The 22,902-nt window shown below is 46.5% G+C and overlaps 1 protein-coding gene across 1 annotated transcript in view; it reads left to right on the top strand.

Annotated features, from left to right (window-relative positions):
* Positions 1 to 22,902, top strand: part of MAML1 (mastermind like transcriptional coactivator 1) — a 41,366-nt gene that overhangs the window by 10,122 nt on the left and 8,342 nt on the right. The window contains exon 2 of the mRNA XM_032464893.1: positions 19,830 to 21,242. Within this exon, the coding sequence (XP_032320784.1) occupies positions 19,830 to 21,242 (1,413 nt within the window). The remainder of the gene's footprint in view (positions 1 to 19,829; positions 21,243 to 22,902) is intronic.

The raw sequence follows: 22,902 nt of genomic DNA, 5'->3' as shown, positions 1-22,902 counted from the left end.
TCCACTCAGGGACCCAGTCCAGCACAGCCTAGGTTCTGGGGGATGGGTGTGGTTCAGGGGGAGAAAACTAGAAAAACCACCAGCTGTCTCTTCCCTTGCTGAGAAAGCAAAGTCTCTGAGTGTTGCTGATTGGCTAGTGATATCAGGACCTTTCCATTAAGGAGGCCGTGGGCTGGCTGGAGGGGGTCTACTGTGTATTGGGGCGGCTGTCTTGGGATTGGACCTTCAGCTGCCTCTGCGACTTGAATGTAATGTACCTGTTTGGGGATCATGGCATCCGGCCTGGTCTGCTTTGGTGTAAGTAGCCTAGCTGGTCAGGTCAAAAGAAAATTTTACAAGGATCAGACTCTCTAAATATAGTCATTTAGTCCTTGTAGCAGTTTCATATGGTGGATATTATGTCCAATTTTACATGTAAGGAAACTGAGACTCATAGGTTAACTTGCGAAGATTGCCAGCTCAGTGATACGACCAGAATTCAAACCAAAGTCCAATTCAGAGCTCTTTGTCTTTCCAATGCCATTTAGCTTCTGCAGAGGAGATCATACATAATAAAGAATTTTATAAAAACTAGAAGTTTTTTAGAAACAGATTACTAGTTAATATATTATTTAGTGTAGAACAGAGATTTTCAGTCAAAGACGCTCTCTGGCAGAGGGGCATGTATATCAGAATTAACATGGTCCCCCCTTATCTCTGGTTTTGCTTTCTAATGTTTCAGTTACCTACTATCAAACCCTCGTCTGAAAAGATTAAATGGAAAATTCTAGAAATAATTCATTAAATTTTAGACTGTGGGCCATTCTGAGTAGCGTGATGAAATTTTGTGCTCTCCTGCTCTGTTCCCCAGGGGACATGATTCACCCCTTTGTCCAGCATATCTGTGCTGTATACTCTGCACATCCTTTAGTCACTTAGTAGCCCTTTAGGTTATCAGGTCGGCTGTCTCAGAGTTTAAGTGCATGTTTTCATCTAACCCTTATTTTACTTAATAACAATCCCAAAGCGCAAGACTAGTGATGCTAGAAATTTGGAGATGCCTAAGAGAAGCTGTGAAGTGCTTTAAGTGAAAAGGGTGTACAGAGCTCAGGACGCCTGTGGTTTCAGGCTTTCCCTGTGGGTGGAGCCTCGTGGGGAAGGGCGGACTGCTGTACTTGGGGCACTTTGCAAGTGCACATCCTCTTGTCTGCTGATGCCCTTTCTCTTCCACCTATTGCCTGACTTTTATCCCTTATCCCTGCTAAAATGAGTTGCTGTTGTTTGTTTGCTTTGTCTTTTTTTTTTTTTTTTGAAGGTGGGTAGGGTAATTAGGTTTTATTTATTTGTTTTTAATGGAGGTGCTAGGAATTGAACCCAGGACCTCATGAATGCTAAGGATGCCCTCTACCACTGAGCTCTACCCTCTACTCTACCTTCCCCCCAGCTGCTGTTATTGATGGGGATATGTCATATCCCTTAGTTATGTGGGGGTAAGTGAAATATTTGGTCTCAATTCTTCACTCTCTGGATCATATCACAAACCTACACACCCTTGCCATAGCTTCAAAGCAGGCAGAGTATACTTGCCCATTACTTGATTTGGAGCTTGGACATACGGCTTGCTTTGGCCAAAGAGATGTTAACGAGATAGATAAGAGGAAGTATGTATGTATGTATTTATGAGACAGTAGTTTTAATTCAGAAAACAAAATCTTAGATAAAAATATGAAATATATGTGAACTACACATATATATGAGTAATTTTCCCAAAAAGTAAAGGGGGAAAAAAGAGCAGATGGAAAATAGAAAAGAAAATTGGAGGACCAGTGTGGGAGAATGAACATCTGAATAATAGAAGTTACTGGTAGAGGTGGGGAGGGTAATAGCTCAGTTGTAGAGTGCATGCTTAGCTGGGTTCAATCCCCAGTCCTTACATTAAAAAAAAAAAAAAAGGAAAAAAAAGTTCATTGGAAGAGAGAAATGATTTAAAAAATAATTTGAGGACTTAAGGGCATGAGTTGCCAGATTAAAAATGCACTGTTTGCCCAGCGCTGGGGAAGAAAATAGACCCAGGCCAGCCTTAAACTTTCTGAACATTGGGTTTAAAGAAAAGATTCTGCAAGCTTCCGGCGTGGAAAGGGTACTAGATCACAGGTACACAGTCAGAGTATCTTTGAACTTCATAGCAGCAAATAGGAATCAAGAAGACAGTGGTACAGTGCCTTCAGAATTCTGAAGGAAAATGATTGCCAACCTAGAATTCTGTACCTAGCCAAGGTATGCAGCAAGAATGAGTGTAGAATAAAGTCATTTTCAGAGATCAGAGATTTAAAAAAAAATTAACTGTCAGATATCCTTTCTCAAGAAGCTACTGCAAGAAATACTCCACCAAAATTGAAAGAATAAGTCAAGAAAAACTAAGCCATAAGATACAGAAAACAGGAGCTCCAACAGACAAAAAAGAAAAAAGGCAAGGGGTCACTTGAAGGAGAATGAAAAGTGCTCCCAGGACGACAGCTCTGCACCAGCACATACACTGTCATCACTGAGACCCCCAGTTCCATCAGGTCATCTTTTTAGCTGAGGACAGAACACCCAGGAGGACTTGGTCCAGGTTCTCATCAATACTTGGCTTGTGTTAATCATGTCTCTCCCTTCATGCTTTGCCGAGGACGCTCATGGAAGTTTTCAGCTTTACCCTGAGGGCTGGAGGTAGGCCACGCTGGGCCCAAAAGCGAGAAGTACAGAGCAGTGCACTCCCGCTGACTGGACTTCTGGTGCCTGGTCTATGTGTGGCACGCCTTACTAGGTGCCCAACTGTGGAAAGTCCAGTGTTTCCTAAGACTCACTCGTGACCTTGCTTGCAACTTCCTCAGAAGGGGCCTTGTCAGTTTCCAGAGAAGCGGAAGTCAGACTGTGACCCGAGCCTGCTCCACTCACCTCCTCCTGGAGCCTCTGTCCAGCGAGGTCAGAGCTACTCTCTGTGCCCGGCTGGTGTTGGCTCGCCCTCCATTTTCACTGGTTTGTTGTTTGGGGATAGATGACGTGAGGGTGGTAGAATAATTAAGAGCAATTAACACAAAGTTAGGATATTAGTTATCTCTGGGGGTGTTGACGAGAAGAGGGGATGCAGGGGCCTCTGAGGAGAGCTTCTCAGACGTCATGTGCGTGTGACCCAAGTGCAGATTCTAATGCAGAGGGGGAGATGGAGATGCAGCATTTTTAACCCTCAGCCTTGGTGATGCTGGTTCTGTCCTGGGACCCTGTTTTGAGTGTCAAGGTTCTAAAGTGCTGGTGCTGTTGTTTCTTCCTTTGAGCAGTTGGTACACAGTGTTCATTTTAGTGTTACTCTCTGCACTGTTATCTGTGCATGTATGTGTGATACCTTCACAATGGAAGGAAATTAATTGCAAAGGAAAATATAAGAAGGAAGTATTGAGCAATAATTCTGGAGATGTAAACATGTCAAATCATAAAAGCCTTACGTACTGGGTTAGTCAGGGTTCTCTAGAGAAATAGAACCATTAGGAAACATGTATACATGGGAGGGGGAAGGGAGAGACTGATTTATTTATTGTAATGAATTGGCTCACGCGGTGATGGAGGCTGACAAGTCCCAAGATCTGTAGTTGGCAAACTGGAGGCCCAGGAGCCCCAGTGCTGCAGTGCCACAGTCCAAATGTCGGCACTCTGGAAACCCCACGAAGAGCCGATGTTGCGGTGTGAGTCCAAAGGCAGGAAAAAAATGACGTCTCAGCTCAAGCAATCAGTCCCCTGTTACTTAGACTTTTTGTTCTCTTCAGGGCCCCAGCTGATGGGATCCATCCAGATCCAAAGGGCTGTCTTCTTTACTCAGTCTGCTGATGCAAGTATTAACCTCATCCAGAAGCACCTTCACAGACACACCCAGAATAATGTTTGACGAAATATATGGGCCCCTGATGGCCCTGTCAAGTTGATGCACAGAATCAGCCATTGTCCATATCATGGCAAGAGGCCTGTACTTGATTCTCTCTGTGTACCATGGGGGACCAACTAAAGGATTTACATAATGGTAGACCATGAGTAAATGTATGCCTTAGAAAATCCTTGCAGTGGTATGGAGAGCAGATTGAGGGTGGGCTTGGACGTCAGAGAAACGACTGGCAGCAGGGAGACTAGCTAGGCAAGAAATGACAAGGAGGAGCTAGAAAGTGGCAGTGTGGGGACAGAGGCCAGATTCCAGAGATGCTGAGGTGGTAAAATGAACAGGATATATGGTGATTGAGCTGGACTTCAAGGTGGAGTAGGAGTTAGGGATGAATCAAGAGTTTCTGATATTCGAGATTCCATTTCCTGAGCCCAGATCAGGAGAGCCCCTGCCAGGCCAGGGGTTGCTAAAAAGTCGCATTTAGCCACATGGCCTCATTGGTGACCTTTGCCAGGGCAGCTACAGAGGAATGGCCGAGGGTGTCAGGTGTGGAGCTAAGCCGCAGCTCCAAATCTGCAGAGGTCTTGAGCTTTGGAGCCTAAGATGCACTCTTCGCGCTGCGCTGATACGTGTATAGTCTCTACCTCCGGTGGTCCGTTTCACCTTAAGGGAGGATAACCTTCTTACACTTTTTAAACATTTTTATTAGAAAGTTTAGAGTCTATGTCATAAGTTGGATTCTGTGGCACAGTTTGAGCACGTGTGTGCAGCCTGTATAAGTCATCATGTGGAGAGTTAATTTACGTGTGTTCTGTGTACACTACCAGCCTCTGGTATGGCAGCATTGAGCCAGCCCTGGGAGCCATGAAGCTGCAGCTGGATGTTTGCAGCTCACACTCCGCAGTGTCCTCTACTGTGCCTTCGAGGATTAAGATGTGAGCAGCTGTCCCTCCCACGTTCACTCCGCACACGTGCATAGTCTGGCACTGCTTCTGAGCCACGGTTACTGCTGATCCCCTTCCTCTTTGCTCTCCTTACTCGCTTCAAGCTTTGGTTTCCTTCCCCCTGAAATGGTGATAACAACACCTGCTTTGCAGACTTGCTCTCCTAGCACAGAGTAGGTGCTTAATAAATGGGAGCTTTTACCTGTTTAGATTTCTTTTTTTATTGAAGTACGTTCAGTTTACGGAGTTGTGTCAGATTCTGGTGTACAGCATGTTTTAGTTCATACATATATTCATTTTCATATTGGAGATTTCTTTTTAAATGTTTGTTTTTGTTTGTTGTTTTTGATCTCCTTATTAACCTCTGTTAATCAGGTATGAGTTGGTTTGACAAACTAGCCAGTCCCAACCAACAGGCGGAATTTAGGGATCTGTTTCCTGAGCAGTGATGTCAAGTCCCATTCTGGTACTGGAAAGACAGAGGTGAATGAGGGAGTGACCCTGCCTTTGGAGCTGATAGAGACAGACAGGAAGACTGGCTGTCACTGTGCTATGGTGTTTGTGCTGCACCAGGGGATGACACGAAAAGCCAAGTCCACGGGCTGTCTATGGGAATTGAGGAAGACTTGAAGGTGGGCACTGTGTGCCCTCTGCTGTCAGGTGCAGGAGGGTGGCCACGGAGCTCCCTGTGCTCTTGCCAGAACTGCTTTTCTCCTGCCCACCTCCATCCTGAACCCCACATGCCCACAGCCTCTCCCCGCCAGCAGCCTCAGAGTCCATCAGAACAGCGTCAGTGAACCCAGCCCCTCTGCTGCCACTTGTCACCACTCACTGTGCTTTAGCCACACGTGAGCCTGCCAGGGACATTCTTCTCTCAGAGGCCAAACCCCAGAAGCAGACCTCAGCAGCGCCACCTTCAGCATGCATCCAGAACTGGCCACCTCTGCTGCTGCCACCCCCATGTAAGCCATTGTTTTTACCTGGATTATTGCCTCCTGATTGGTCTCCGTGTTTGCCCTCGCCCTACTCTGCCCTGCTCTGATCGGCTCTCCGCCCAGCAGCCAGGACGATCTTGTTCCCCTGCTCAGGCCCCGCCACAGGTGTCTGTCTCGTGTGAGGTAAAACCAGCCCTTAGTCAGGGCCCACAGACCCTAGGCAGTCTGGCATTTCTGTCCCTCCCGCCCTCTCTTGCCCTCTTCCTTCCACCTGGATCCTCTGGCACCATCTCTTCAAGGACCACACCCCCCACCCCACCCCGGAACCAGCACCACTTGGGCACCCTCCCACTCAGCCTCTGCATACCGCTCTGCCCTAGACCTGGACCCGCCAGAGATGCTGGCATGGCTCACTCTCTCATCTTCTGCAGACTTTGGCTTAAACTTGTCACACTCAATGTGGCCTTTTCTGAGCACCTTTCTACAAATCATAAGCCCCACAAACTCCCTTTCTGTGCTTCATTTTCTTGGGAGCACAAGTCAGTAAGCATGTAGGCAGCAGGAGAGCAAGAGGTTTGTCTTGTTTGTCTGTTCCGTGCTGTGTCCCCGGGGCCCAGACGGTGGCTGGCTTGGTGAGCTCTCAGCAGATTCTGGTTGAATATACTGAATGAGATAATGAGAAGGAGTTTGGAGAAAGAGAAGGGGCAAGGTTGAGACTTAAGGGGCTTGTTGTGTTGAAGTTCAGCTTTCCTGCCGCCGCAGAGCAGGCTGTGAGGAGCCTCCTGCCAGAAGCAGGCAGCAGGTGTGGGCACTCCCTTTTGTCTTCGTGCTGTCCTGAAAACTTAGGTTAAAGGCTCATTTCTAGGGCTGTGCTGTCCAGCACTGTAGCCACCAGCTGCAGAAGGCTGTTAGGTGCTTGAGGTGTGTCTAGTCCAAATTGAATTGTGCCAAACGTGTGAAATACATACTGGACTTTGAAAACTGAGTACCAAAAAAGAATGCAAAATCTCTTTTTTAAAATAGTGATTACATTTGAAAAAGCAGTATTTTGTGTTAAATTATTAAAATCAGCTTCACCTGCTTTTTTTCCTACCTGTTGTTTTTTTTTCCACCTGCTTATTTTTAATGGAAGTACCTCTGGGGGATTTGTTAAAACTTTCCTGGGGCTAACCCTGAGTTTCTGACTCAGTGGGTCTCATTAACCCCAAATTAATGCCTGAGAATTTGCATTTCTAATAGGTTCCCAGGTGGTGCTGATGCTACTGGTCTGGGACTATGCTTTGAGAACCTCTGTTCTAAGGCAAAACAGACTGAAGTTATTTTTGAGGTGGGGAAGGGAAGAATTTGAAGGGGAAAAGTCTCAGATGAGGCAGGTCCAGAGGGAATAAGAAGGTGCAGCTGAAGGGAGTTAATCTTTGCAAGGAGAGATGTCTCCCTCTCAGAGAAGAGGGAGAAGGAAAAAGAGTTGGTAAATAAAGCCGCTGAGACGTTGTGAGGTGAAAAGAGGCACGTTTGAAGCAGTCACCCAGGTTGGACTCTGGGAAATGACTTGAGTCAGACAGACTTGTGTCCACAGCCTGGTTCAGCGCTCACTTTCTACTCTCTCTGAGCCTCAGTGTCTTGATCTTAAAACTGGGAATAATAGTTCAGCGCCGACCTCGTAGGTGGTCATGAAGATTACGTGAACTAGCACTGCCTTCATCACTGGGCAGAGAGCCCCTGAAACTGAAGGACAAATACTCCTGAGGCTAACGAGCAGTAGAATGACTGTGAAAGGGAGCGAGGGGGAAGGTGGGAGGGTGAAATCTGGAAATGTTCACTGGGGGCTTGTAACTTGCTGAGCATTGGGCCTGGCACTGAGGACGAAAAGGACAGGGCTCTTGCCCTCCACGGATGGAGGGAGATGCAGGGAAACAGATCAGTGAGTATTTACAATGTGACTGGCCCTGGAATACAAGTACTACGTACAAAGTTCTGTTAAAGATTATTCCCCCACTAGGGATGGAGTAAGGAACTTGACCGGGTGTGGGCTAAGTGGTCAGGGAAAAAATACTATAGAGGAGTTGATGTTTGAGCTAAAATCTTAAAGGTTAGTAGGAGGACGCCAGGCTAGAGGTATATTCTCAGTCCTGAAAGGAGTTCAGGGTTAAGGCCTCAAGGGAACAACAGCAGGGGGTTAAATGGAAAAATTTATTGAGATCAGACCAAACTGGTCTGTACATGGCCAGGTTAAGGAATTGGAACTTGATGTGTGAGTGAAGGGGAAATAAGGAATTTTAAATGGTTCAGATATGTGTTTTAGAGAGATCACATAGAAAACATCACACAGGGTGGGTTAGAACGAAGAGAGAGTAGAAGCCCGTCAGCATAAAGTTACTTCAGTAATTTCGGTAAAAACAATAATAATGAGGAGTTGAACTAAGATGGATGTGGCATGGAGGGATCTCCCTGGAGAGAGATTTACAAAAAGGTACAGTCAGCAGAAATCAATGCCTGGTCATCTGAGAGGTCAAGGACTAAGCTGTGTACCAAGTCGGGGAGCAAGAGGGGAAGGGACAGATTTGGGGAGGAAGGCAAATAGCTGAGTTTGGAGGATCTCCTGTCTGACATCCTTGTGGAGATTACCAGTTTCCAGTTGTCTAGAGCACAGGGCAGAAGGCTGGGCACAAAGAGGATGATCCAGGAAATGTTCACTCAGAAAATATTTGAGTGCCTACTCTGTGCCAGGGTGTCAGGCTGTGGCTGAGGCCTTGCGTGTGGATGGGGTTGCCTGAGGAGGTGACAGCAGTGAAAGGGACGAAGGCCCTGCAGGTGTCATCACTGAAGGAGGGACCTGCAAAGAATGGCCTTGGAAGCAGGAGCAGGTCCAGAGTGCTTGCATGGACCCTAAGGGAGGAAGACGTTGAGAGAAGGGGGAGTGGTCATCAGAGGTCAGTGCCTTAAAAAGGTCAAGTAGATACAGTTGAAAAAGCGTTCCTTGGATTTAAGAACTAGGAGGTCACCTTGGTGAGTATTACAGAGTAGAGGCTGGTCTTTGAAGCTCTGAAGGGAAGAGGATTAGCTGAACAGTAAGGACATTATCAGCTACTTAATAAGCAGCAGTGATGTGCCTCTCAGCCCCCCAGGAAGTGGCTCTCCTCCCCAGCCCCGCCCCTTCTTTTTTAGATGAGGAACCAGAGCTTCTCTGGATGTTTAGTAATTTGCCTGTGAACATACAAGTAGTTAAGCAACTAAAGCAGGATTCAAACCCAGCCTAGCCATGCTCTTAACACTGTGCTAAAAATAGTATGTAGAGCAGGACGAAGGTCAGAAGACGGGAGGTACTGAGCGTTTGTCAGGGGTGGGAGGAGCTGCTGAAGAGGGAGATGAGTGGCAAATAGAGAAAAATGTGGTAACTGAATGAGCAAGGACCTTGAAGAGGCTGGATGGAGTAGGGAACCCGGGGAAGGGCGTGGTTTTGGAAGGGCATGGCATCCCTTTTATATACACAACCCCTAATTAAGTCAGAATTTCCCCATGAATGGGAAGGTCATGGTGGTCATGCTTTCAGTAGTTGTCATGATACATCTTTTTCATGTTCATATATTCCTGTGGTTGATTGCATTCATAGAATAGCAGATTTCCAGAGGATTTCAGAGAGATCTAGTCTAATCAACAATTAATTATCTGCTGTTCTTCAAGTGAGCTCAAGTATTATTCCAAAATAACCCATCTTTGACCCTTTCTGGCTACCAACCAGTCTCTCCCCCCCACTTTTTAAAAACAAATTTATTGAAATTTACATATCGTACAGTTCACTCATTTAAAGTGTACGGTTTGATGGGTTTTAGTATGCTTACGGAGTTGTGTAACCATCAGCACAATCAGTTTTAGAACATTTTATTACCCAAAAAAGATACCTCCTTCCCTTACCCCACTGACCCCCCTACTCCCTCCCTTCTGACCCTAGGCAACCACTAATCTACTTTGTCTCTGTATCTCCCTTTTTAAACTAAACTTGGAAAAGAACAATCCGTCTTCTCTCTACTTACTCGCCTCCCGGTTACTTCTCAGAAGTCAAGGGTTTTTACTCCAGTCACTTCTGGAACTGCTCTGGGCAACAATATGGGTGATCCTTTAGTGCCCAGACACAATGGGCATGTTCACCTTTTATCTTTCTGGGCTTTTCTGACGCATTTACCTGGTCACTCGCCGTTGTGCTCCGTCTTCAGTATGGGCTCTTCCCCTGCCCTTAGCTGACTTCTCACTTATCCGGGTGGGTGGACCCGCTCACGGTTTCAGCTGCTGTTGACTGCCTTTCCATGGAACTCATAGTCAGTGCTGTTCACTGCCTCTTGGACATTGCCTGGCTGGTCCAGTCATCTCTTCATATCTAGAACTGAACGACCCCTTCCCCCGCCTCAGACCCTGCTTTTCCTTTGTTCTCTGTTGTACCCATGTGTGCAAATCAGGTAGAAACTCCTTTCTCCCTCACCCCCAATATAAAATCGGTCTCCAATATCTGCTGACCTTTCTTCCACCCTGAATCTGAAATCATCTCTTCTTCCCCACACCCATGGTCAGGTCCTCGTCTCTTTCATGGACTATCTCTGCAGTTTCCTGCTTGTGCACTCTGCCTGTAGCTTCCCACCCTGAAATCCATCTGCCACACAGTCATTATAGAGAGCTTATAAAAACACGAATCTGACCTCATCTGCTAAGGTCCTATTAAAATGACACTCAACACAACATCACCTATTTTCACACCTCCTTCTGCCAAATTTGAATCTGATCAAGCCTCTAACTGCCAGTTTATGGGAAATACCAAGGATAGAAGAACTTATAAAGGACCCCATGGGGGCCTACAGTCAGCCAGCTAAGGAGGTGGGAAATTCTACAGGACAGTGACTAAGCATCCTGGACAAATAAATGGCAAAGGGAAAAAGGGAGAGAGGACTGTTACATATTGAAGGAGCCTTAAGAACATGTCACCCATGTATGTTTAATCCTGATTTGAATAGTCAGCTGTAACCACCGTTTGATTTTTTTTATTAGTTTTTTTGGGGGGGTGGACAATTAGGTATATTTAGTCAGTTTTAGAGTGGTCCTGCGGTTGAACCCAGGACCTCATGCATGCTAAGCATGTGCTCTACATATAGCTCTTGAGCTATACCTTCCCCCCTGATTTTTTTTTTAACATTCAGTAATGGTGTTACAGGGTTTTTTTTGTCTCTAACCTTCCATTGGGGAGTTTAATTCATTTACATTTACATAATGACTGATATATTTGAAGCTATTTCTGTTCTTTTGTGTTTAGTATTTGTTGGTTTATTATCCCCTTGCTTCTTCCTTTCTCTCCAGCTTTTGGGTAGATTGATGTTTTCTATGATCCTTTTGTTCTGACGCTGGTTCTAAAGCTAAAAACCACATTCTGTTATTTTGATAGTTAGCCATAAATTTTAAGATAAGCCCTTAACCTTAATTTTGTCTAACATGCTTTATTTAATTTTCACAAGTCTGTGGAATAGGTATTATTAGTCCCATCATATAAATGAAAGAAGTAAGTTTTAGAAAGCAAAGCATATTGCCCAAGATCTTGGGATTGACTAAGGTGGATTTTAAATAAGCTTTGTATTATTTGAAAGCCTGTATTAAAAAAAAAAAAATTAACACCATGATGCTGCTTAAAAGCGATGAAGGTTCAGTTAACTAGACTCATCCTTTTGTGGACCATCTTTTTTTGTAATGTTATCACATAGTTCATATCTGCCATCAGTTTGCTGTGCAACCTTCAGTGACACACATTCTGTCTCCAACCCTCAGTTTCCCCATCTATAAAGTGGCTTAATTATCCTTAATAACATTTTTAGGTCACATTTTTAAAGTTCTTGGAGGGTTCTTTTGTGATTCTTTTAAAGGGCTTTTTCTGTTTTAGCGATGCATGATGATTCCTAGGTTAGCCCAGGGAGCGTGGGTTGTGTGTGAATAAGAAGATGGGCTGTGTGTTGTTTCAGTTGGGCAGTGGGTACATGGGGGTCCTTACACTTTCTCTCCACTGTAATGTATGTTTGAAATTTCCTATAATTTATTATGTTTAGTTTTGTTTGAGAAAGATATTAATAACACTGATGGGATATAGGGCAATAATAAATAATCAAAAAAATTTTTAATTGTGGTAAAATAAATATCACATAAAAATTTACAGTCTTACCCACTATTAAGTGTACAGTTCAGTAGTATAAGGTACAGTCACATTGTGTGCCACCACATCACCATCCATCTCCAGAATTCTTTCATCTTGCAAAACTGAAGCACTATACCCACTAAACAGTCATTCCCCGTTTCCTCCTCTCCCCGTCCTCTGGTGTACTGTATTTTAAGTAACGTCTGCAGGTGCAGCTTTGATTCTGAACAGAATTCCAAATAATTTGCTGTTGTACCCACCAGATTACGGAAAATGTGAATAAAAATGTTTCTGCAAGACAAAAATTTCTGCTTTCTCTTTAGTGAGTTCGACTGCTTCAGGTACCTTATGAGTAGAATCATGCAGTGTTCGTCCTTTTATGACTGGTTTATTTCACTTAACAATGTCCTCAAGATTCACCCATGTTGTAGCATGTGTCCAAATTTCTTTCCTTTTTAATGCTGAGCAATATTCCACTGTGTGTGCATACCACATTTTGTTCATCCATTTATCTGTTGATGGACCCCTGGATTGCTTCTGCCTTTTGGCTGTTGTGTAGAATGCTACTGTGAGCATAGGTGTACAAATATCTATTCAAGTCCTTGCTTTCAGTTCTTTTGGAAATGGAATTCTTTTAGAAACAAAGTTGCTGGCTAATGTGGTAAATCTTTTAAAAAAAATTTTTTTTGAGGAACCACCATAGTGTTTCCATGGTGGCTGCACCACTTTGCATTCCTGCCAGTAGTGCACAAGGGTTCCAGTTTCTCTCTGTCCTTGTCAACACTTGTTCTTTTCTAGTTTTCTTTTATAGTAGCCATCCAATGAGTTTGAGGTGGTGACCATAAAGAATAATGTTTTAGGTGTGATAATGGCATTGTGATGTTGTACACATGCATGTATTTTTAAGAGTTCTTTAAAGAAAAGGATTTCTTACTTTTAGAGATACATACTGAATTTGTGGATTAAATGATATTATGCCTCAAGTTTATTTTTTAAATTATCCAGGTTTGGGGTGGAGGAGGGATAAATTAGGAGTTTGGGATTAATAAATACACATTACTATATGTAAAATAAACAACAAGGACCTACTGTACAGCACAGGGAAATACTCAATTTCTTATAATAACATAATGGAAAAGAATCTGAAAAGAAAAGATATTATATGTATGTATATGTATAACTGAATTACTTTGCTGTACATCTGAAACTAACATTGTAAATCAAATACACTTCAATAAAAAGTCAAATTAAAAAAAAATTATCCAGGTTTGGGAGGATGTGGGGGGTGGGGGAAGATAAGGATATAATCAAACCGAATGGCCAAACACTAATATTTGTATAAGTTGGATGTTGGGCATATTGGTCTTCATTATACCTTTCTCTCTAGTTTGTGTACTTTTTGAAATTTTCCACTAAATCACATTTTGGGACCATCAGAGTCCATTCCAGCCTCTCCCTTTTCAGCACTCCGTTGTGCCCTTTGCACTTATGCAGCATTAAACTACTCATTGTTTTCTGCTTGCCTCCCTTTGTCCGCTGCCTCCCTCCATGACCGCTTCAGTGCTCTTTTGTATATCCTTGCCTTTGCCTCTCAGCCAGAGTGCTTCCCCCCTCACCCCCGCACCTTTTCCTGGATGACTTCTCTGCCCATTTAATACCTAACTCAGGTGTCCCCTTCTAGGAAGTCTGGCATGCCATCCCCACACTTTTCTGCCATCTCTTCTTTTAATACCTTCCGCAATATCTGGCCTGCCTTCATTGCTTCTCTGTTACATCCAGGTGTGAGGCAGAAACTGTGTCTTGTTTATCTTTTTATCCCCAGTGCTTAGTGCTCTGCCTATAATATAGTTAAAAACCTAGTGAATATCTGAACTTACCATTATTTTGCGCACAGCCTGTGTAGGGCAGTGTCTGACACATAGGATCTCGGTGAATGAGCATGACATGAACCCATGAGGGCACCTCCCTGTACAGGGCAATGATCAGTAGTAACAGGAGAGCAGTCTGGACCTTTAAAGCTGAGTGGAACTGTAGGTCATCTTACCCAGGATCTTCATTTTATAGGACATGAAAGCAGATCCTAGAAGGATTGCATCTTAACTGAGATCACACAGCCAGTTAGCAGGATTTGCTTTGTTTTCATGTGGGCCATTCAACATTCTGAGCCTAACGTGGCTTCTGAAATAGGTTTTTCTGTAGCAAAGAGAGTGTATGGACTGCCTGCCAAGCACAAGAACCAATCTGTTTTGCAGTTTTGATTCTCAATATATACAGTGTGAATTTTAACTTTCTGCTTTATAATCATGCAGGAAGAGATTACATTACTTTTTAAAAAGTTTTCTCTCAAAAGGATGATAGTAATATGCTAAAATGACATAGAACTGTACACACACATTCTGCCCATATCTTCTACCTGGCTAATACTTTGCTATAATATATAAAGTAGAGCTGCTGGGGGAAACTGGGTGAAGGGTACACAGGTCCTTCTTACTCACTTTGCAACTTCCTATGATGTAATTCTTTCAGAATAAGAAGGTGGTTTTTTTTTTTTTAAGGTAATGGTAAAAATGTCTAGGCACGAAACCATAAAGTTTTCTGTAAAGTAAACTTGTCAGAACTTGCCGCTTTCAGCACGTCCTTGTCGGTGGCTTCAGTGGCAGGGGTGGTGCTCACAGAGCTGCTAGTGCTCCCGGTGCTTCTAAGTCCGTGACAATGCCAGACTGTTCAGACAGGTATTGTCTTAAGAGTGGGAATTTTAATGGCAGATTACGGAAGGCTCTGTGACACTTTCTCTTTAAATATTTTACAAAGAATTGCTCGTGGCTTTGATGTGTGAGACCCCTCATAGCACAGCCCGTTTTTCTGGTAGCATCTTCATGGACGGGGCTCTTGGTGCTTGGTCTCAGGGAGGTTCGCCTTAGAGTGTGAAACTCTGACTCACTCCCTGCTGCTTGTATTTCACATCAGACTGCTCTTCAGCTTCACAGGTGCAGGTGGGACTAACTTGGGCTCTGTCTCATCTGCCCTGGAGAAGGGCAGGGCTGTGGGGGTCTGGACTTTCATCTGCTGTGGAAACAGGAATGACGATACTCATCTTCCGGGTACCTCTGATGGTCAAGTGAGATTTTAAAGCAGTGGGGATTTAGTAAGTATAGGTGCTGAGTGGTCCAAGAGGCGCCCTAAGGAAGTAATGACTTGTCCTTGTAGCATTTGGCTCGAATTTGTGTCTTATCAAAGTTGCAACTTTGGACTTCACAGATTTTTTCCTCAAATCATTGAAATCTTGAATATTGCATGAAAATAGATCCACTTTACCTGGAGAAGGTCTTTTCTAATAGCAGCCAGCATTCCTGAGGGGCCTCTCTGTACATATAGGTTGTTGGAAGAGCTCATGGAAAGAAGTGAGCATGGTATGAGGTTGAAATTACCAGTATTTAACTCCTGTCACCTTAAAAAGCTAGGTGACTTTATTTGTTTCAACCTGCACTTCTGAGATGTTCCAATGAGCCACACCACTGGAGTGCAACGTGGATGTGGCTGGAGCTGGTGGGGAGTTAAGCTGGTGCTAGAGCCTGAAGGACAGCTCAGGATTATGGAGACTGAGGGCAGTGAGGTACAGAATCAGACTTGCCCTTCAGCACAGTCATTCTGATCAAAGTACAGAGTATCAGTGAGGGTGGGGCTGCAACAAGACTAGCTTTAGACATGATGAAAGTAATTCAGGCAAGAGGAATGGGTGTTAGTGAATGCAGAGCATTGTGGATTCAGGGAATGGTAGGGAGGGGGACTCAGCAGGCCCGGGGTACTGACGGGGATGCAGGGAGTAGAGGAGGAGGGGCAAGAGCGGCCTGCTGGTTTCTGATAGGACGGATAGCAGTGACGGTCTCTTAGACAGGCACGGAGGCAAGGAGAGCAAGACTGGGGGGAGGCTGCTTCAGGTTTGGACAGACTTCGTCTGAGTGATGTGTAGTGTGCCCCAGTAGAGCACACCAGCTAGGTAGTTGGACAGACAGGAGTCTGATGCTCTGTGGACATGGGTGGGTTAGAGGTAGCACTCCATAAATATCTGTGAACGAACGTGCTAGGCATTGTTCTAGGTGTGGGGTCTCTGCTTCTCATTCTAATGGGGAGAGCTGGGCCCACTCAAATTAGTGCCTGAATGTGGGAATTAAGGAGATAGGATCAAGAGTGACTGTGCGGAAGGAGCAGGTGAGCTGATGATGACTTTGAGGAGATCAGGGGCCTGAATTAGGAGACGAGCTACCCCTGACGTCAAGAGGGAGAAGTGTTCTGGGCAAAGGCTCTGAGGCAGGAGGGAGCGGGCACATTTGAGAAACTATCAAAAGGCCATGTGACTTGGACATGGTGCGCAGTAGGGATGGCCTGTGAAAGGAGGCAGGCACTTGCCCCTGGGCAGTGGGATTTATTCTGAATGTGATGTTCTATAATAAGAATTTGAAGACATGGGAACGTATGTAGAATGAAAAAGGGAGAAGACTCATGTTTATTTGAAGGGGAAACCTATCTCAAGGAGACTGAGAAGAAACAATTAGAAAAGAAGAGAAAGCAAGATGATATGGTAAAGAACTATGAGGAAAAAGAACTTTAAAGGTGGAGGGAGTTGTTAAGTGGCAGGTGATAGAGGAGGGAGAGAGGGGAAGGGGAAGACTGAGAACGTAGCCGGCTTCGGAGAAAGCAGTCCCCCTAAGTCGTCCCTGTCCCTTACCTTCCTCAGGTCCAACATCCAGTCGGTTCCTGGAAGGTGGACCAGAATGCTGACTGTCAGGGCTAGGGGTGGGTGTTTGGAGAGCAGGGGGAGCCGCACGTGCCCAGTGAGGAGGGCAGGAAGCGCCGGTGCATAAGGAGCATTGACGAGAGAGCTCCCTGTGTTCAACAGCCACACCTGTGTGCTAACTCAGAGTGGAAGGACTCTGATTTGGGGGATTCTGACCACAAAGCACATTGGAATTTCATTGGTGGTTGGTGGGAGAGGGAGGAAGTAGAGACGTGGTGAGGGACTGTCCCGTAAGGCTAGTGGGTGGGTAGGGACAGGATGCTGCTTTGGTACCCATAGGGTGTGGCAACTCCAGCTTGACTCGGGCCCCTCTCCCAGAACTGAAGATGGTGTGCGGCCCAGGCTGGAGGAGGAGTCAGGCCTGTGGGGTGCATTGGTGGAAGACTGCCTGCGTGAGCATGCAGGGCCTCCAGTTCACCATCAGGCATGCAGTGTTCTTCAGCAAAACCCTCTTGTGAAGGAATGAGCACCAGATCACGTTATCCCAGAACTGGATCCTCCTCGTGCACCAGCAGACTGCTCCTGTAGTTACAACAGGAACCTCTGAACTGGGTAGCCAGGAGTACCAGCCCTCTGAGGGCAAGCACGTGTAACTATACATGGCAGCCAGGCTTGTATGCTTTATAGCTCTCACTGCATTCGTTCTTAAATAACTTATAATCTGTTCAGACCATTTTCCCATCTCTGTTACACATTTCTGGAGGGAAAGGTCCATGGTTTACTCATCTTTGCCCTCCTCTACAGTGCCCTACATCAGGCATTCTTGCAAATAACTCAAGGCTTAAAAATGCCAGGGCCACCGCATTCCACACTCCCCAACCCCGCCTACTTCATTCCAGTTAAATTTTGTTGAGAAAATGACCTGGTGTTTCCTTTGGCTAAAAGCAATTGGTATTGCAAAATTAAGTTGTTACTTTGGAACTTGTCTGCAGCTGTTTGCGTGTGAACATTGAAAGAGGGAGTGGTAGCTTTTATAATCGTCAGGGCAGAGAAGGACTCGGCTTCTAATGTGGGACAACCAGCTGACTCACTGAGTGCCTTGACCTCTTAGCTTTCCATCTTCCCTGAGGACAGTAGGAAAGTGAGCTCTCAGGTTTGCAGAGAGCCCAAACCTAACACTGGGGAACACATGATTTTTCCAAAAAGAAAATATAAAAGAATACAAATCCAAGAAAAATTAGCAACTTACTTTGATTTTCTTCTGACCAGTTAAATGGATATGAATTTACCTTCCCCAAAGGAAACTCAAACAATAGATCTTGTAAAAGGTCCGTTTTAGGATTATTTGTCCTTCCCCCTCTCACCCCTAGGTGGCGTCAGGAAGCAGAAGAACCTACAGGAGCGTAAGCTCCGGTCCTCTTGAAGGGGCTGTGTTCTTGAGGGTCTGGATTTGGGATCGTGGTTCGCTTATTCCTCTGCCCTACAGTTCCATATATCCAGCATTCCTAAGTTTTTCTGAGCTAACTTGGGTACCCAGATATGGATTTAAAGAAAGACTTCCTCAGCCAGGATTTACAGACTGCTGTGCAGTCAGCTTTAACGGATAAGAATTAAGAAAGTCTTGAAGGAAGAGGGAGATGAATGCATTAAAGCTGAAACTCAGAGGTTGATGAAACTGCCCTCCTGGTTTTCTTGCACTTTGTTCCCAGCAAGCAGTTTGCTGCTGACAGTTGGTGCCTCCTGCGCCCCCTGCCTCCCCATCAGGTACTCCTGTAGTCAGGCTCCCAGGGTGGGTGTGATGGGTCGTTGTGGCCCTTCTCTGCAGCAGAGTGCTGCGTGCTGCTCCCCGACTCCTCTGAAACTTATTTAAATCTGGTAAGTAAAGCTGTTGTTTGGAGCTGTGTAAATAGCACAGTATAGATGCTTAGGGCTAGTGGGAGAGGGGAGGAGAGGGTGGAACTGGGAGTGAGGAGTGAAGGACGGAAATGTAACAGAACTAAACATAGGAAAGGAGCACCCATGTTTAGAGGCTGAGTGTAGGTGCCTCTGTTAGTGGAGGAGTTGTGTCCTGACAGCCGAAAACAAGGCTAGGGAAACAGTGGAAAGATACCACCTTCTCCCTTCCCACTCCCAGTGTCATGTTCTCCCCATGAAACCCCCGCCCTGAACTCTCCAGGTGCTCATTGCTCTACTGCTTGCATAGGGCACTTGTCTTATTCTGTAAACATGTCCGTGTATGTCTCGTGTCCTAGAAGACTGGAAACCCATGATGAGCAGGGACCCCCTCATTTGTCTTGATGTTCCCATAGCACTTGCCCCTGACACACAGTAGACTGTTAATAAGGTTAGTTGAATGAACATGGGGAGGTGAGTATCGGTGCCAGACAGACCTGACTGTGTTCAAATAAATGGTCTTCTAAGAAGTGGTAGGGTTTGTCAGGGCTGGTGCTTGGGTGCAGGGGATGAGGAGATGCTCAGGGTTGGTGAGGAGGAGAATGAGACAAAAGACAGAGGCCGGTAAGGCATGTGAGGAAGCAGCCCAGCCTGGAGAGAAGGGGTGGAGCCGGGTAAGGGCGCCTGGAAAGGCTGGGAAATGCCTGTGCACCAAGATGGAGGCCTGGGGCTTGCGGTCAGCCCCCAACAAGGCCTGAGAAAGAGCCTGTACTGGCCAGGTCTCCTTCAGCTGAGGGCAGCAGAAATCCACGTTAAACAGGTTTAAACACAAGGAAGGGTTCCCAAAAGTGGAAAGTCCAGAGGAACAGGCTGGTCTCGGGTATAACCTAGATCCGGGGTTCTAATGATGTCCTCAAGAATGTATGTGCATCCTCTGCTCTTCCTCGTCGCCTCCTTCCTCTGGCACCCTCAGATTAGATGACGCTGGGCAGCTGCAGAAGTCCAGGGACTGATGCGCTGACTGCAGGGAGGCTGCTTTCCCACAGCTGAGGTAATCCTGACTCAGGCAGGGCCACGGGCCCCAGGGGAGGGAGAGCCCTGGAGAGAAGATGGGGGTGTGTTCCCGGAAATGGGGTGTGTAAACTGGGCAAGCAAAACTGACAGGAGGGCACTTCAGGAATACAGGCCCCTGGCTCATGTCACCGTTGGAAGCAGGGGGACCTGATACATAGTGTTGTGCACGTCAGTCACTCTTTTTCCTGTTTCTCAGCATCTCCATGACACGGTGAAGAGGAATCTCGATAGCGCCACCTCCCCTCAGAATGGTGAGCAGCAGAATGGCTATGGGGACCTCTTTCCTGGACACAAGAAGACGCGCCGCGAGGCCCCTCTTGGAGTAGCTGTCTCTTCCAATGGCCTGCCTCCAGCTTCCCCTCTTGGTCAGCCGGACAAGCCTGGCGCAGAGGCCCTGCAGGCCGGTGGGAAGCACTCACTAGGGCTGGACTCCATCAGCAAGAAGTGTGTGGCAGACTCGAGCCTCCACCTGAATGGAGGCGGTAACCCCGGTGAGTCCCTTCCCCTGAGCCTGAGCAGAGAGCTGAAGCAGGAGCCTGTGGATGACCTGCCCTGCATGATCTCGGGGGCCGGAGGCTCCATATCTCAGAGCAACCTCATGCCTGACCTCAACCTCAACGAGCAGGAGTGGAAGGAGCTCATCGAGGAGCTGAACAGGTCAGTGCCCGACGAAGACATGAAGGATCTGTTTACTGAGGACTTTGAGGAGAAGAAGGACCCAGAGTCTTCTGGCTCTGCTACACAGACCCCCTTGGCACAGGACATTAACATTAAGACGGAATTCTCTCCAGCAGCCTTTGAACAAGAACAGTTAGGCTCTCCTCAAGTGAGGGCTGGGTCTGCAGGACAGACCTTCCTGGGGCCGTCATCTGGCCCTGTGAGCACAGATTCACCCAGCCTAGGGGGCTCCCAGCCCCTGTTCCACACCTCTGGTCAGCCTGGGGTGGACAGTCCCAGTCCCAGCCTGATGCCGGCGTCAGCCCAGGCCCAGAGCGCACAGAGAGCCCTCTCTGGTGTGGTATTGCCGAGCCAGGGCCCAGGAGGGGGCTCAGAGCTGTCCTCTGCCCATCAGCTCCAGCAGATCGCTGCCAAGCAGAAACGCGAGCAGATGCTCCAGAACCCACAGCAGGCTGCCCCAGCACCAGCCCCAGGCCAGATGTCCACGTGGCAGCAGACAAGCTCCTCCCACAGTCCCTTACATGTCCCTTATCCCATGGAGAAGCCTGCCAGCCCTCAGGGCTACAAGCAGGACTTCACCAGCTCCAAACTGCTCATGATGCCAAGTGTGAACAAGAGCTCCCCTCGGCCCGGAGGCCCCTACCTCCAGCCCAGCCGTGCGAGCCTGCTGAGTCACCAGCCACCAAGCAGCTTGAGTCAGAGTGCCGTGGCTAGCCCAGGCTCAGTGCTGGACTACGGCAACACCAAACCCCTCTCTCACTACAAAGCGGACTGTGGGCAAGGTGGCCCGGGGACCGGCCAGAGCAAGCCAGCCCTGATGGCTTATCTTCCCCAGCAGCTGCCTCATCTGAACAACGAGCAAAACTCCTTATTTCTGATGAAACCAAAGCCGGGAAATATGCCCTTCCGATCGCTGGTTCCACCTACCCAGGTGAGCGGGGCTTTGCTCTGTGTACTATGCTTCCACGTCCATCACGTGGGTACCAGGTCCCCGGTAGCTGGAGAGCAAAGGGAGGGAGGGGGCGGCTACTCTTGTCCTTTGACTCCCTTGGGAGTGAAAAATAGTCAAGCAAACCAGGTAAAGATCACATGGAATGTGCTTCTCAGAGGCTCTGTTTGTTTTTTGTTTTTTGTTTTAATTTAAACCACCTGTCAAATCTGTATGTTCAAAATACCGTAAGCTTCAGTAAACTTACAACATTCGGGTGAGTGCTGCTCCCTAACACATTTGAACTCCATGGTATTTAGTCCAGATGCTCCAGCTCAGCAGAGTTACGTGGCTCTGTAGGGTGGAGAATGATTGTCATTTTTTATCATGATCATTATGTGCATTTCTGCTCATGTTCCAATGTGTCCTGAAATGTCTGCTCCCTGGCTGGAAGCGTTCTTACGTAAGGCCAAGGCTTGTAGAGCAGACAGACGCAGAGTGTTCTCCAACTTCCTCACAGTTAGAGGGGAGTGCGCTTGCTTTTCTCACTGCGCAGTGTGTCCTGGACTGCCTTCACGCCCGCACTGCAGACCCCCGATGCCTAACAGCTGTGCCACGTGCAGCTGGGTGGGTGTCCTGCATTACTGTCCCCTTTGAGTACCTTTATGTGTGCCCTTGTGTATTTGTAGCACTCTGCAAGTTTAAAAATTAAACATTAAAAAACTCAGTGCTAATAATACTGTGAGGAAATTGACATGCTCAGACAGTAGTGAGGGTGTGTAAATGGGCAGAATGCGTTTGGAGAGTAAACTGACAATTTTTCATAAGCCATAAAAATGTTTATAAGCATAAACACATTATATCCCTGCAAGAAGTAATTTGAAGAAAGAAAGCTATGTGCACGATAGTCATTGCATGATTATTTCTAATAGCTGAAAGCTGGAAGCAGTGTGGTCACCTCCCAGCCAGAGAATGCACGTGTGAATGTTCACACTTGCACCTGCTTCAGCCACCGAGCTGCTGCACAGCCACCAAGAGCAAGCCAGCGTGGGGAGCGTACGGCCCAGGGGTAGAGCGCATGCCTAGCGTGCACAAGGTCCTGGGTTCAGTCCCCAGTACTTCCATTAAAAGATAAATAAAACCTAATTACCTCCCGACCAGAAGGAAGAAACATTAAAAAAAAAAAAAAAGAAAAAAGCAACCCAGGAAAGAGCGCATGGTGGTGACTGCCGTTTCAGCGGCACTGGCACCTCACAGGGCACTCGTGAGTCTTCACCTCAAGATCAGTCTGCTCTAAGATTAGAACCTTGTAAGGACTAAATATACAGACGCATAAGGATTGGAAAGGAGCTCAAAAATTTGAATTTGCATAAATGGTAGCTACTCTTTGCCTTTTTCCTGTCTTGAGTTAAAATTTCCCCTTTTCTTTTAAATGTAGGTAGTGATATTGGGATAATACTGTGCTAACCTTTAACATGACTCTTACTTTAGGCCCAGGTAATGATAGCGAATATCCTATAAAGTTCTCACTGATACTCAGTATTTTTTGAGCATAAATGTTTGACAAAGGCCAGGAACCTCTTCCCAGGAGAATGCTGTCCACAGGTGGACAAACCATACAATTTCAGGTGGTTCAGGGACAGCCTTTCCATCAGGGACCTAA

This window comes from Camelus ferus, chromosome 22, assembly GCF_009834535.1.
Source record: "Camelus ferus isolate YT-003-E chromosome 22, BCGSAC_Cfer_1.0, whole genome shotgun sequence".
Lineage (NCBI taxonomy): Eukaryota > Metazoa > Chordata > Mammalia > Artiodactyla > Camelidae > Camelus > Camelus ferus.
This window is presented reverse-complemented; position numbering and strand designations above follow the sequence as displayed.